Source organism: Sarcophilus harrisii, chromosome 4 (assembly GCF_902635505.1).
Source record: "Sarcophilus harrisii chromosome 4, mSarHar1.11, whole genome shotgun sequence".
Taxonomy (NCBI): domain Eukaryota; kingdom Metazoa; phylum Chordata; class Mammalia; order Dasyuromorphia; family Dasyuridae; genus Sarcophilus; species Sarcophilus harrisii.
This window is the reverse complement of record NC_045429.1, coordinates 255,957,327-255,970,862: the sequence shown is the minus strand read 5'-3', so window position 1 is coordinate 255,970,862 and position 13,536 is coordinate 255,957,327. Positions and strand designations below refer to the sequence as shown.

The 13,536-nt window shown below is 34.3% G+C and overlaps 1 protein-coding gene across 1 annotated transcript in view; it reads left to right on the top strand.

Annotated features, from left to right (window-relative positions):
- Nucleotides 1-13,536, top strand: part of LOC111720634 — a 72,913-nt gene that overhangs the window by 31,104 nt on the left and 28,273 nt on the right. Inside the window, exon 4 of the mRNA XM_023503039.1 lies at nt 3,116-3,193. Within this exon, the coding sequence (XP_023358807.1) occupies nt 3,116-3,193 (78 nt within the window). The remainder of the gene's footprint in view (nt 1-3,115; nt 3,194-13,536) is intronic.

Sequence of the window (13,536 nt, the reverse complement as noted above, 5' to 3'; positions counted from 1 at the left end):
AATGTTCCTTGGGGTTTCCCCTTTGGGATCTTTTTCCAGAGGTGAGCAATTCTTTCAATGAGTATTTCCTCTTTTATTTCTAGAATATTGGGGCAGTTTTCCTTAATGACCTCTTATAGAATGTTACCTAGACTCTTTTTTTTTGGCCTTGGTCTTAATAATTTTATTGATTCTTGCACAAAGTCATTAGTTTCTATTTGCCCTGTTTTTTGTATTTTGCCAGGAGTCAAGTCTTGGGTTGGTACTATGTACGAGTCAAATGACAAATCTTTGTAGTTAGTGTATTCATAACGTCAGTACCATTGGTGGCCCATGGCTTTGACTGTAAGGTATGGGTTGAAGATTTCATCTATTATATAAAGAATGCTAAGGGATGGGAGAGCGATTAGGACAAGAATAACTGCAGGTATAATTGTTCAAATGGTTTCGACCTCTTGGGAGTGATTTTCTTCAGTTATCTTTTGTATCTCTTTTTACATTTGGTTTATTCTATTATTTAAGGAGATGTTTTCTTCAGATAATTTTTTCCTTCCTTTTCCAAACTGTTGACTCTCTCATGCATACCTTTCATTTCCTTTCCCTTTTTTTCTTCTACCTCTTTTATTTACCTTTTGAAGTCTTTTATGAGCATTTCCAAAAAGCCTTTTTAGGCTGGAATCCAATTTATATCATTCTTTGAGATTTCTTCTGTGGATATTCTGTCTCCTCTGAGTTTGTATCATCATAGTAGCTTTCTACGGTCAAGGTTCTTTTTCATTTCTTGCTCATTTTCTTTTCTTTTCTTTTGGTATTTCCTTTTTTTTTTTTTTTTTTTTTAACTTTTAAGGTGGGGCTCTGCTTCTGGGATAAATGATGCTGCCCCAACCTTCCTGTGCAGCTCTGAGCCTTGGCTTTGAGCACAGCTCCTCCTTGTGTTTGCAGGGAGTAGCTTTGCCTGCTCTGTTCAGGAAAAAAAGCCTTGTTTCCCAAAGTGTGTCTTCTGAGCTGGGACTGGAAGCTGCCCTACTCATTTGCTCCTCTACTGAACCAAGATTGAAGGCTTAGTTGTTGATTTTTTGTGATTGAGACCCTCTCACCAGTTTTCCCAGAGCTGGGATAAACCTAGTCAGACTGATTTTCTTGAAGTTTTTTTCACTCTGTCTTGAGCTTGAGAGTGGCTTAATTCCATCAGACTCTGTTTAGAGGCTTGGTTTCATGGGGTTTTGAGGGAAACTGGGAGAACTGGAGAATCTTCTTGGCTTTACTCTGCCATCTTGGTTCCAATCCCAGAACTCCTTTCCAAATTTCTATATCATTGTCATACTTTTCATTTTGATGGCATTTGAGTATTCTGTTGCATTTTTTTTGTCATTCAATTGTTTCAGTCATTTGGAGTTTTCTTGGCAAAGACTGGAGTGGTTTGTCATTTCCTTCACTAGTTCAATTTACTGAAGAGGAAACAGAATCAAACAGGATTAAGTGATTTGACAAGGTTCACACAACTGTGAACAAATACAGTGTCTGAGACTGTATTTGAATTTAAGAAAATGTCTCCCTGATTCCAAACTTGGAACTTTACCCACTGTGCTACTTAGTTCTCCTATGTCATATTAGTGTCCCATAATTAATTTAATCATTCCTGTATTGTTGGTCATATAGGTTGCTTTTTAAAAAATACATATAATGCTTCTGTGAAAATATTTTCAAGGATTTTTTCCTTTTCATAATACTTTTTGGATACATAACTAATAATGGAATTATTGAGTTATGGAGTCTGTCTTTTATGCCTTTGAAATTTTAAATATGTATTTTATTTCCCTAAATAGATTTTAAATTACTGAAAAGCAGGGACTATCTTATATTTTTCCACCCCACCAATTCATAGTACCAAGCATCGTGTCATGTATATAGGAAGTACTCAGCTTTTGCTTATTTGAATTGATTTTTCTTTTTGATTAAGAAATAAAAGTTATTTTATTTCTTAAAATACTACATACAAAACTATTCTATTAAGGTCCAAGTACTATAACTCTACTATCCTTGAAACAGAAGTTTGTTATTCAAAACTTAAGATCTTTTTCTACCTTTTGTCAGTTTTTTAAAACCTTCTTTCCAGCTTTCTCTTTAAATGTCCCTAGGACAAATTTTCTTATCTAGTTGACCTGAAAAACTTTCTTTAATTAAATAAAAAACCTTCTATGTTTATTTTTGTGAGTTGATATTCCTCATAATCTTCTATCATTCTTTTTCATAAGTTTTATTTTTAAAATAAATTTATTATTTATTTCTTTAAAACATTTTTTCTTTTTAAATTTTGAGTTCCAAATTTTTTCCCTCTCTTCCCCTTTTCACTTCACTTTGCATCAGTTTATAAAGGTCTTGCTGAAAATACCTATGTTCTGAAACCATCCCTTACACTTACAGCAAAATAATTCTCCATCACAATTATATGCAACAATTTCTTTGGCCATTTTCCAATAAATTGATGATTTTTTAAAAAAGTTTAAAAAACATGTAAATGTATATGCATACACACTTTTGCTTTATGAAATTATCTTTTTATTTTAATTAATTTATCAGTAGGACACTGATTAAATCACACTTGGTCAGATAGTAAACAAATTGCTTAACTTCTCAGCACCCCAGTTTCCTCATTTCTAAAACACAGTTGTTGGACTCTGTGGCTTCTGGTCACTTCTTTCTTTGGTTTGTAACTTTATAACCCTAAATTGGAAGTTAAAAAAAAAAGTGTCATTGTTTGAATCATCTCTTGAAGATTGAATAGGGTTGATTTCTATATCATTTGCCAAAGCATGTTGTATCCTAGTCTGTGAAACACAACAAAAGTGTGTATTGTTGTCCCTATATCTGGCTATCTACCTTAGAGAATCAATAAATTCTAAATACAATTTGAAGTATAATTGTTTTGTACTTGGAAAGTGAAGTACAAAACTTCACTTTGTGGAGTTTTTTATTTGAGAGACCTATAAATTGAATATAGTAAAATTAAATAGTCTTAACTTCAGGGATAGAGTTGAGTGTACATATTTGAAAAACCCCAAAATTCTTTCTTTTATTTCTTTACTGGAGAGTTAAAAATGTGGAAATGTATTTAATAAATTGTATGTGTTCTCAGGGAACTGCTGCTGCCCAAATGTCCAGAGAAAATTCAACAGAAATGACTGGAATACCAGCAAGAAACAAAAAGCCAGAGGTATGACTGATAAAGAGATATCTTTTTAACATAATATTATTTTAATTACATAAAACTGTTGTAATTTCAAAGCTTTTTATTCTTTCCAGGATTAAGCTCGTAGGATACTTTTCACATTACTTCATGTTTTCATCTTGTTATTTATAGAGAATTTAAAATGGATGAGATTTGTTTCTTAAAAGCCACATAACTTTATTTATTTACTTTTAAAATGGTTATTGGTCTTAGATCTGGTACAAAAGGAGATCTTAAAAAACCTGTTCTAGTTATTTTTCAAGCATAGCATTAGGTGAAAAGAACCACTTGAATTGCAGACTGTAAAAATAGCATTATTTACTGAGAGCAATTTTCAATCTGAATACGTGTGAATGAATCCAAAGTCCTTGGATAGCTGCTAGAAAATGGAAGGAATGAAAAAACATCTACTGTTTGTAAGATAATCTGGATATCACAAAGAGTCATATAAGGTGACATGAATCCTTCCCACCAGAAATTTACAATCTACTTAATGTGAAAAGAAACGCAAAGGAGAATGCCCTATCTCCTGTAATTAATTGGTCCCACAAAACATAGGTCATAAGAGCAGTTTTATAAAGTGATAACCGGGGCAGCTAGGTGGTGCAACAGATAGAGCACTAGCCCTTCAGAAGGAAGTTCAAGTGTGGCCTCAGACATTTATTAACTGTATAATCCTGGACAAATCACTTAATTGTAATTGCTGTTGAAGGGAAAAAAATAACGTTTAATCAGATTTTTATAACATGACAGTGGCTGTTTTTAAACGTGATTTTTTTGGCATACAAGAAACTGATAAGTGAACTCTCTCTACCAGAGTGGGTCAGCACCTGCTCAGTAATTTATAGTTTTGGAAAGTTCCCTGGGGTACTGAGAGATGTACAGAGCCAGTATGGGGCATAGTCCAGATTTGAATCCATATTCCTTGCTCCGAGGCTAACCTCCTAAGCACTATCTCATAGTGTCTATGGTATACTGTACAATTGCAACAAAACATCATGCAATCTTTTCTGGAGCACTTCTGTATGAAAGCTGAATATGGCAATAATATATTGTATGCCACAAGATTATATTATATTTGATTTAAAAATAATTATAGTTAGCATTTTTATAGTATTTACTGTGAGCTTTACAATGATTCTCTCATTTGATCTTTATGACTACCCTGGGAGGTAGGTACATTCTCCTTTTTAAAAAAATCTTTTATTTATTTATTTGTTTGTTTGTTTTTGCATGAGGAACCAAAGCAAAGTTAAGTTAAAAATCTTACAGCTAGGAAATGTCTGAGACAACATTTGAAAATGTTCTTAACCCAAGGTTCAGTGCTCAATCACTGTGCCATCTAGTTGCCGTAAGAAAGAATTAATGTCAGTTTAACTATAGCTGAATCTACAGAAGATTCCTCGATCTGACTCAGGAGAGTATAAGTTTTTTATCCTATCTTTTTTATTTATTTGCTGTGTTTCTCTCTAGAAGAGGGATAGTTAGGTGATGTGATGGATAGTGCACCAGCCTAAGTAAGGTCATTTTCCTGAGTTCAAATTCAGTTTCAGATACATAACTGTGTAACTCTGGGAAAGTTGCTTCGCCCAGTTTGTCTCAGTTGCCTTATCTACAAAATGAGCTGAAGAAGGATTTTACAAATTGCTTTAGTATCTTTGCCAAGAAAATCCCAAAGGGAGTTACAAAGAGTTAGACACTACTAAAACAGACACAAAGACACAGACACACAGACACACACATACATACACACACACAGAGTAATACAGTAAGAATATCTGGTCTAAACATCTTTATTACTCTTGTCTGCCTTCTTCCTGTAGTGCTATACATTCTTTCACATGTATTTCTAGAATTCAGGGCAAAAGTAGTCTTTTAACTATGATGTAACTTTCTGCTGAGCTGTTTGTAGAATCTTAAAGCTACTTTTCCTTATTGTGTTTTTAGTTTGTTTTTGGTTCTGTAATATGGACACTACTCTTATTGTTTAGTCATTTCAATCATGGGACCCCATATAGGTTTCTTTTTTGAGGGGCAAAGATACTGGCTCATTTTACAGGTGAGGAAACTGAGATAAACAGAGTTAAATGACTTTGCCCAAGGTTCAACAAACAGATAAAGGAGTCTTCCTGACTCCAAACCCACCACTTTATCCACTGCATCACCTAAATTCATCGGTCACTACTTTTTGTTGTTGTTGTTTACAACATACACCTTTTTTTGTTCATTTATTTATTTTTGAGATTGGGATATTTATTTTATTTTTAAAATTATAGTAAGTTTATTTTAATACACATTGCTTTATGAATCATGTTGGGAGAGAAAAATCAGAGAAAAGGGAAAAAGCCATGGGAGAGAAAAAAATCAGAAAAAAAAAAGTGAACATAGCATGTGTTGATTTACATTCAGGCTCCTCAGTTTTTTGTCTGGATATAGATGGCATTTTCTGTCCAAAATCTAATGGGATTGCTTTGGATCACCGAACTACTGAGAAAAACCCAAATCTTTCATACATGATCATCTCACATTCTTGCTGTTATTGCATACAATGTATTCCTGATTCTGCTTGTTACTGCTTAGTATCAGTACATACAACTCTTTCAGACCTTTCTATAATCAGCTTGTTCATCATTTTTTTTTATAGAAAATATTATTCTATTACTTTCATGTACCCCAGCTTGTTCAGCCATTCCCCAATTGATGGACATCCCACTCCTTTTCCAATTCTTTGCTCATTGGTCACTACTATAAACCCCTACTATCCTTAGAATGCTGCTATGATGCCAACATGAAGTCCAAATCCTCTGAAAATTTGAAGTTCATAAAGTTGGACTTAGTATCTAAGAAGCTAACAATTTACTTTTAGGATTGTTTGAAACTGTTTTCCCTCCTATTCTGTCAGACACTCAAATTTTGGGTTCCAAACTAGCTTGCTATTTAATAGAAGACTCCCAGGGCAAGGCATAATGTATATTTGATTAATACTTTTGATTAATTAATTGATGTAATAGAGGTGTTATCAATCTGATAAACATCCAGGTTAGGTATGTGGAGTGATGTGACTGATTGCCTCATTTTGGCTCCTCCCCTATATAAGTAAATCTTTATAACACCTAGGACTTTGCTTGTCAGTAGAAAGTATTTAATACTTAAAAAAAAAAAAAAAAGAAACTGGATCCTGTGTAATTTTAATGACTGATCTTGACAATAAGAAGAGCTATTCCTCCTTCTTGGGACCGGGAGTGTGGGTGTGGAATATTGAATATACTGTCAGATATGGTTGATATGATGATTGGTTCCACTGAACTGCTTTTTTCCCCCTCTTTTTAAAAAAAATTCTTTATTACAAGACATGGCTTAGTATGGGGGTAAAGAAAAGAGTATATTTGGATATAAAAGTAATATGAAAACAAAAATTTTTTTACCGAATAAAGCAATGGTAGTCATAAATTTTCTTATTAGAATTAGGAATCTGGTAATGTTCTAAGTAATAGGAATCTTCACAATAATACTGTTATTAATAAGAGAAAAATTGATTATTTTAAAAAATTAACTGAAATATTTTTGAGGCGAGACTGATGATAAAAGCACTAATTTGAAAAAATCATTATATGTTGGTGGTTTTCCTTGGGGGCCAGCCTTAGTCTTAGTTGAAATAAATAATTACTTCGAAATCGCAGCCAGCTGGTAAAAATTGCAAACATTTATTTCTCCTTACAAAATTAGCCTAGTTAGTTGAGGCCTATCTCACTGCCTGGCTCCAAGAGATCTTGTAGTTTTGTCCTTGGCTCTTGCCTCTGCTTTCTTCAGTCTCCAGTCAGCTCCGACTCGTGGCTTCTCAATCTCCAGTCTGTGGCGAGTAGTCTTTTCTTCCAGAGTGTTCTTTCTCAGAGCCCTGTTGATGTTCTGGAGAAATTCTTCTTTTGCTCCAAGAGCTTCCTTCATTTATGTGATCTCCCAAAGGTTAACTCCACCTTCTGGAGGGAGAGGGATTCTGGGTTATCTCCCAGAGTGCTCTCTGGTCCTAAGGAAGGTGTGAATTCAGCTCTCATACTAGCCCTGAACTCTCGTGTGAACTCCATTGAGTACTTAGATACTTGAGCTCTCTAAAGGTGTGAACACAAGCATTGTTCAATCAGTTCCACTTAGTATCTTGTTTCAAGTTTTGGCCCAAAATAATTCTTTCTAAGAGTAAATTAACTCCAATGTCTTTAACACTTTGTAAAGAAATGTCTTAACACTTTAGTAAAGATTCCAACAATTATAAATAAAGCATTTCTCATATAATCTTTTGCCTTTCTTAATTTTCTTCTAGGATAGACTTATTTATCTATCTTTGCTTTATTTTTAGAACAAAGGCAAAATGCATAATACCATATTTGCAAAGAAGAATCCTATTTGTGGGTGCTGAACCCAAAAAGTGGTTGAGTCAGAGAGACTTGCTTTCATCTATGAAAATCCATATTAAGTAGGTTTACAAACTTGAAGAAAAAAAATCAATTGGATCACCTTTGTTAAGCATAGATTAGGTAAAAGGCTTTGTTTATGTGCTTGGAGTGAATGATGAAAAAATATTATCTTCTAGATTTTCATATTTAATATTTTAAATGTAGTGCTCTAAGTACTAATAATATATCAAGTAATATATATTGAGAAATTAACCTTTGGTTAACTCCCAACACATTTTTTCTTTTGTAGTGGGCATAATGGATGAGAGTCCTAGATCTGATGATCTGTTTGTATTTGGAAATACTTGTAATTTTTTTGAATACCACCAGATGGCAGTATGATCAAGGATTTAAGCAAAACCAAACCATTGTGTTTAATGTGCTAGGATTCAAAAAGTATTTATTTCATTTAATTTCACCATGCATATCTATTTGCACAAGCATAGAAAGTCCTTTAAAAGTACAAATGCACAAAGTCATATTTCTGGTGTGATAAACATTTCACATACATACATACACATGTATGTATATAAATGTGTGTATGTACACATATGTTTACTTACTAAATAGATTTCCCTGTAGCTTTTCTATATTTTTAATGCTTTGAGGCAAAGTTTAAGAAAATGACTGTCACTTTTGAAAGGCAATAAAGGGAGGTGAGCACTGGAATATTGTTTTACAATAGATTTGGAATTATGGCTCATTCCATGGATTCTGAGTATTTTCCAGTGCCCATGGGGTGAATGTAAAGACAAAATTATTGTTTGGTCTTGTTCAGTTGTATCTAATTCTTCAGGACTGCATTTAGGATTTACTTGGAAAATATACTGGAGTTTTGCTATTTTCTTCTCATGTTCATTTTTTAGATGAGGAAACTGAGGCAAATAGGGTTAAATGACTTGCCCAGAGTCCCACCGCTTGGACTTGTCTGAACCAGATTTGAACTATAAAGATGAATTTTTCTGACTTCATGGTTGATGATTTAAACACTGTACCACCTAGCTGCCCAAAAGACAAGATAGAGATGAAAATATTTGTAAGAATTTATTTCAGGCCAATAGTGGCTCAATTTTAAAATATTCTCATCTTTTGAGGTTAGTGGAAATTAAATCCCAGAAAGGCATCTAGAATATGAGCTTGAGAATGCTTGAGTAACAAAAGTACTTGTTGTTTGACATCTTTAACTATATCTATATGGATAAGTGCTTTGCATTATTTTATTTTATTTTTTTGTTTTTATTAAAAAATTAGAATAAGAAAAAAAAGAAAAACAGAAAAGGGAATACAAAACAAAATAAAACAAAATAAAAGAGAACATTGTCATGTGCCCAGCAGAACATCATGCAGGATTCACAATATATAACAACAAATTACCAGTTCAAGAAAGTATATATATGAAATTATATTCATGACTATTCATCTTTATTTTTACTTCCTTGTAAATTGTTCTTTTGTTTTCTGATGTGCACCTTTTTTGCTTTATCAACTTTTATCAACTCCTCCCCCAAGTAGGCTATAGTTAGAAAGGATATATTTATATATATATATATATATATACATATATAGTTATGTCCATACACATACACCCCCTCCAACCTCCCCTCCCCCCATATCGTTCCTATCCCCGTTGACTCTGCTTTAATTCTGCTCCTTAATTTGCCTGGCTATTTATTTAACTGCCCCCCACCCATGGATCCCTCTCTTGTCTTCTTCCCTCACCCTTTGCTTCCCTGTGCGCCCATCCTTCCCCTTTTAGTTCTTTGTAGATTTTGGAGGGTGCTTCATGGTGTATATATATGCAGTGTTGCCTTTTTAACCTATTCCTGATATGAGTTTTCAAAACTATGAGCCCTCCTTTCTCCTCTACTGCCTCTGGGTCTATTCTTCCTCTGTATCTCATTTGTATAATATGCTTACTATTTTTACCTTAACTCTATCTCAATCTTTTTTTTTTTGTTTGTTTGTTTTTTTGTTTTTTTTTTTAACTAAGCTACCTTATTGTTGATGTCAATCTTAAATGTATGGCATACATTTCCCATGTAAAAAAATCTAAACAATTTGTCCACATTAAGTTCTTGAAACTGATCTTTGATAATAGTGCTTTACATGTTAAATTTTCTATCATGTTTGCGTTTGCTTGATAGAAAATCCTGTATATCTGCAAGTTCATTGTATGTCTATTTTTTCCAATATTATGGATAATTTTACTGGACATGATATTTTTGGCCACAGGCCTTGTTCTTTTGATTGTCGATAGATATAATTCCAGGACCTGTGTGTGGTCTTTTACTGTGACTGCTGATAAGTCCTGTACGATTCTAATTGTAGCTCCAATATATTTGAATTTTTTTTCTTGTTTCTTGCAAAATTTTCTCTTTGATTTGTTTTTTTTTTTTTAAATTTGACAATTAATATTCCTGTATGTTTTCCACAAAGGACCTTGTTGAGGTGGTGATCAGTGGATTTTTTCTGTTTTTACTTTCCCCTCATGTTCTATCACACCAGGGTAATTTTCTTGGATTATTTCTTGCATTATTGTGTCAAGATTCTTTTTGTTTTGGTCACAGTTTTCAGGAAGTCCAATTATTCTTATATTTTCTTATAAAGGGCTGAAATGCACTGGAATCAGACAACCAAGCACTTAAAGCTAATTACCTATTGGATAATACTCTATCAGCATATGCTTGGAAAATGGTCCTTCCCACTATTTTGTGCTGGCTGGATCTTTTTGTGTATACAGATAATTATAGGAGGGATTAGGGGGTGGAGGAAGACAAGCCAGAGTTACTTTGGAGGAGAGTGAGAAGAAGGGAGGTGTGAAGGCAGAGAGTTTGTGGCAGCTTCATTCATCTCCTTTACTTCTCCCCCTAAAGACCAATGACTTTTGCTGTTCCTGACTCTGGCTGATCCTGGAGCCAACACGGAGCTAACCCAGACTTTCCATTTTCTCTTTTTGATCTGTTCTCCAGATCTGTTGTTTTTCTTATAAGATGTTTCACATTCTGTTCTATTTTTTTCCCCATTCTTTATAATGTTTTACTTCTTGGTTTCTCATAGTTTCATTGCCTTCTCCTTGCCTAAATCTAATTTTCAGAGTTATTTTCACTTTTGCCAGTCTAAATCTCCTTTTCTAGTTGGTTAACTTTTTTCATAATCTTATTTTTCTTGGGTGGTTTTAATTTTAATTTTTTGTTTTTTGTTTTTCCTCAAAGTCTCTTATTTGATTTATATATTTTTTTAGTTCTTCTATAAATTCTCTTTGAGCAGTGAGCCATTTAATGTTACTCTTTGGGGTAGAAGCTTTTTTTAATTTTAGTGTCCTCCTCTGAAGATGTACCCTATTCTTCCCTGTTCCCACAGTAAGTTTCTATGATGGGGTTCTTTCTTCCTTGCTGTTTCATTTTTTTTTTAAAGAGGTATTAGTGTAAGCACCTTTAATTATGAAATGGGGGGGGGGGAATAGTGCCTCAAGCTTCACTTCAGCTCTTCTCTCTGCTGTGAAACTGCAAACCAAGAGCTCCCATCTTCCACCAAGTGTTCATAGCCAGCAGTGTCTCTGTCCCACTGCCTCTCTGCCCCACTGTCTTTGAACTCATCAGCTGTGCTAGTTCCTTCTGATCCAGGGCTGTGTCTCTGCAATACAGTTGGGCCTGGCATTCCTAATCAATCAAGGTTCCCTCAGTAGTCTTCTTCTTCTTCTTCTTCTTCCTTCTTCTTCTTTCTTCTTCTTTCTTCTTCTTCTTCTTCTTCTTCTTCTTCTTCTTTTTCATAATTATAACTTTTTATTGACTGAACCCATGCCTGGGTAATTTTTTACAACATTATCCCTTTCACTCACTTCTGTTCTGACTTTTTCCCTCCCTCCCTCCCTCCATCTCCTCCCCCAGATGGCAAGCAGTCCTATACATGTTAAATATGGCACAGTATATCCTAGATACAATATATGTGTGCAGAACCGAACAGTTCTCTTGTTGCACAGGAAGAATTGGATTCAGAAGGTAAAAATAACCCTTGAAGAAAAACAAAAAATGCAAAGAATTTACATTCATTTCCCAGTGTTATTTCTTTGGGTGTAGCTGCTTCTGTCCATCATTGATCAATTGAAACTGAGTTAGATCTTCTCTTTGTTGAAGAAATCCACTTCCTTCAGAATACATCCTCATACAGTACCGTTGTTGAAGTATGTAATGATCTCCTGGTTCTGCTAATTTCACTTAGCATCAGTTCATGTCTCTCCAAGACTCTCTGTAGTCATCGTGCTGGTCATTTCTTACAGAACAATAATATTCCATAACATTCATATACCACAATTTCCCTCAGTCTTCTAAGATTCGACCCTGACTCTATAAAGAGTTTAGGAGGTGAAAGTTCCTGTGGTTCCTGCTAAGGATCCAACCAAACCCAGCTTCTCCCAGGGCTTCCCATTTGGTGTTTGTGTGGAGCTAGAAGAGGTTTGCACTTCATAAGGGTTAACCCCTGCCCCAGGTCTTCAGATCTTCTTGGATTGTACCTGGAGGTCCCCTCTGATTCCCCAGGTTTCTTGATTTTTCACCAGTCTATATTCACCCTGAGACACAAATTTGTTCTATTTGTGAGGGAAACCTAAAGAGCTTGAAATTTACAACCTACTCTGCCATCTTCCCAGAATTCTCTTCTGTTTTGCATGATTTTAAGTACAAAATATTATAGAAGGAATTTAGTATTTAAGAATATGATCAAAAGTGGTAGATATATTACTGAGGGAGAGAAATGGGTTAATAGGTGTGCTCGAGGAGAGCCTCTGAGGAGAGCCTCTGAGGAAACTGAGCTATCTAAGTTAAAAGAAGTACAGCTGGGTCAGTGTTATGGATGGCAAAAGACACTGAAGAAGGACATGGGCTGAATATAGTTAAGCTATATCAGAGATGGAACTAGAACCTGATTTTGGGTATTCAGATTCATAGGAATGTAGGTATAGACTACAGTAATTATGTCATTGTTGATAGTGAGTAGAAAAAGTATAGGGTGGAAAGAGGAATTAGTGGGACAGGAGACTAGAAAATTCTGCCCCCTAAAACTCTCTCCTCATTTTCTTATTTGTGAAACTTCTTATTCAGAATCCAGAATAGAGGAAGAGGATTTTTTTTTGTTTTGTTTTGTTCATTTGTTTTTGTCTGGTATGACTGCCCATGACACCATTTTGGAATTTTCTTGGCAAAGATACTAGAATGATTTGTTAGTTCCTTTCGAAACTCATTTTATAGGTGAATCAAACAGGGTTAATTGAAGATGAATCTTCCTGATTCCAAATCTAATATTCTATTCATGGTGCCACCTGGATGCCTTAGAAGGAGAGGAAAATGGGTGAGAAAAGCACTGGACTAACAGTGTGTATCTGAGCAAGTTATTTATCTCTATCTCAGTTGATCCATCTGTAAAATGGAGGAATTTTTTTTAGCATCTACCTTTTAGGGCTGTTTTGAAGTTAAGATTAGATAATATTTGTAAATGCTTTGCAGATTTTACATCATTACATAAAGGCTAGATGATTATATTAATAATAAATTGCCTCTCTTCCAGATGGGTAGTCTCAAGACAAAGAATGCTCTAGGATTTTCTTTTTCAATGGAAAAAATGCTTCTGCTACAGGATTCCACAAACATCTTACTAAAGATTTTGGAGAATTATTTTTCTTTTATTCATAGAGAAATTGTAAAATTTTCCAGGACCCCAGGGATACTGCCCAAGTTATACAATCAACTAATTCAAAATGCCCCTCAGCAACTAAAGCAATCTCTATCTGCTCAAGAGCAATCTTTGAAATTATGGAGGATAGTAGCAATGAGTTATTGTTTTAAAATATGCTATGATTTCTTGTTTTCGAATAAAATTAGTTTCATC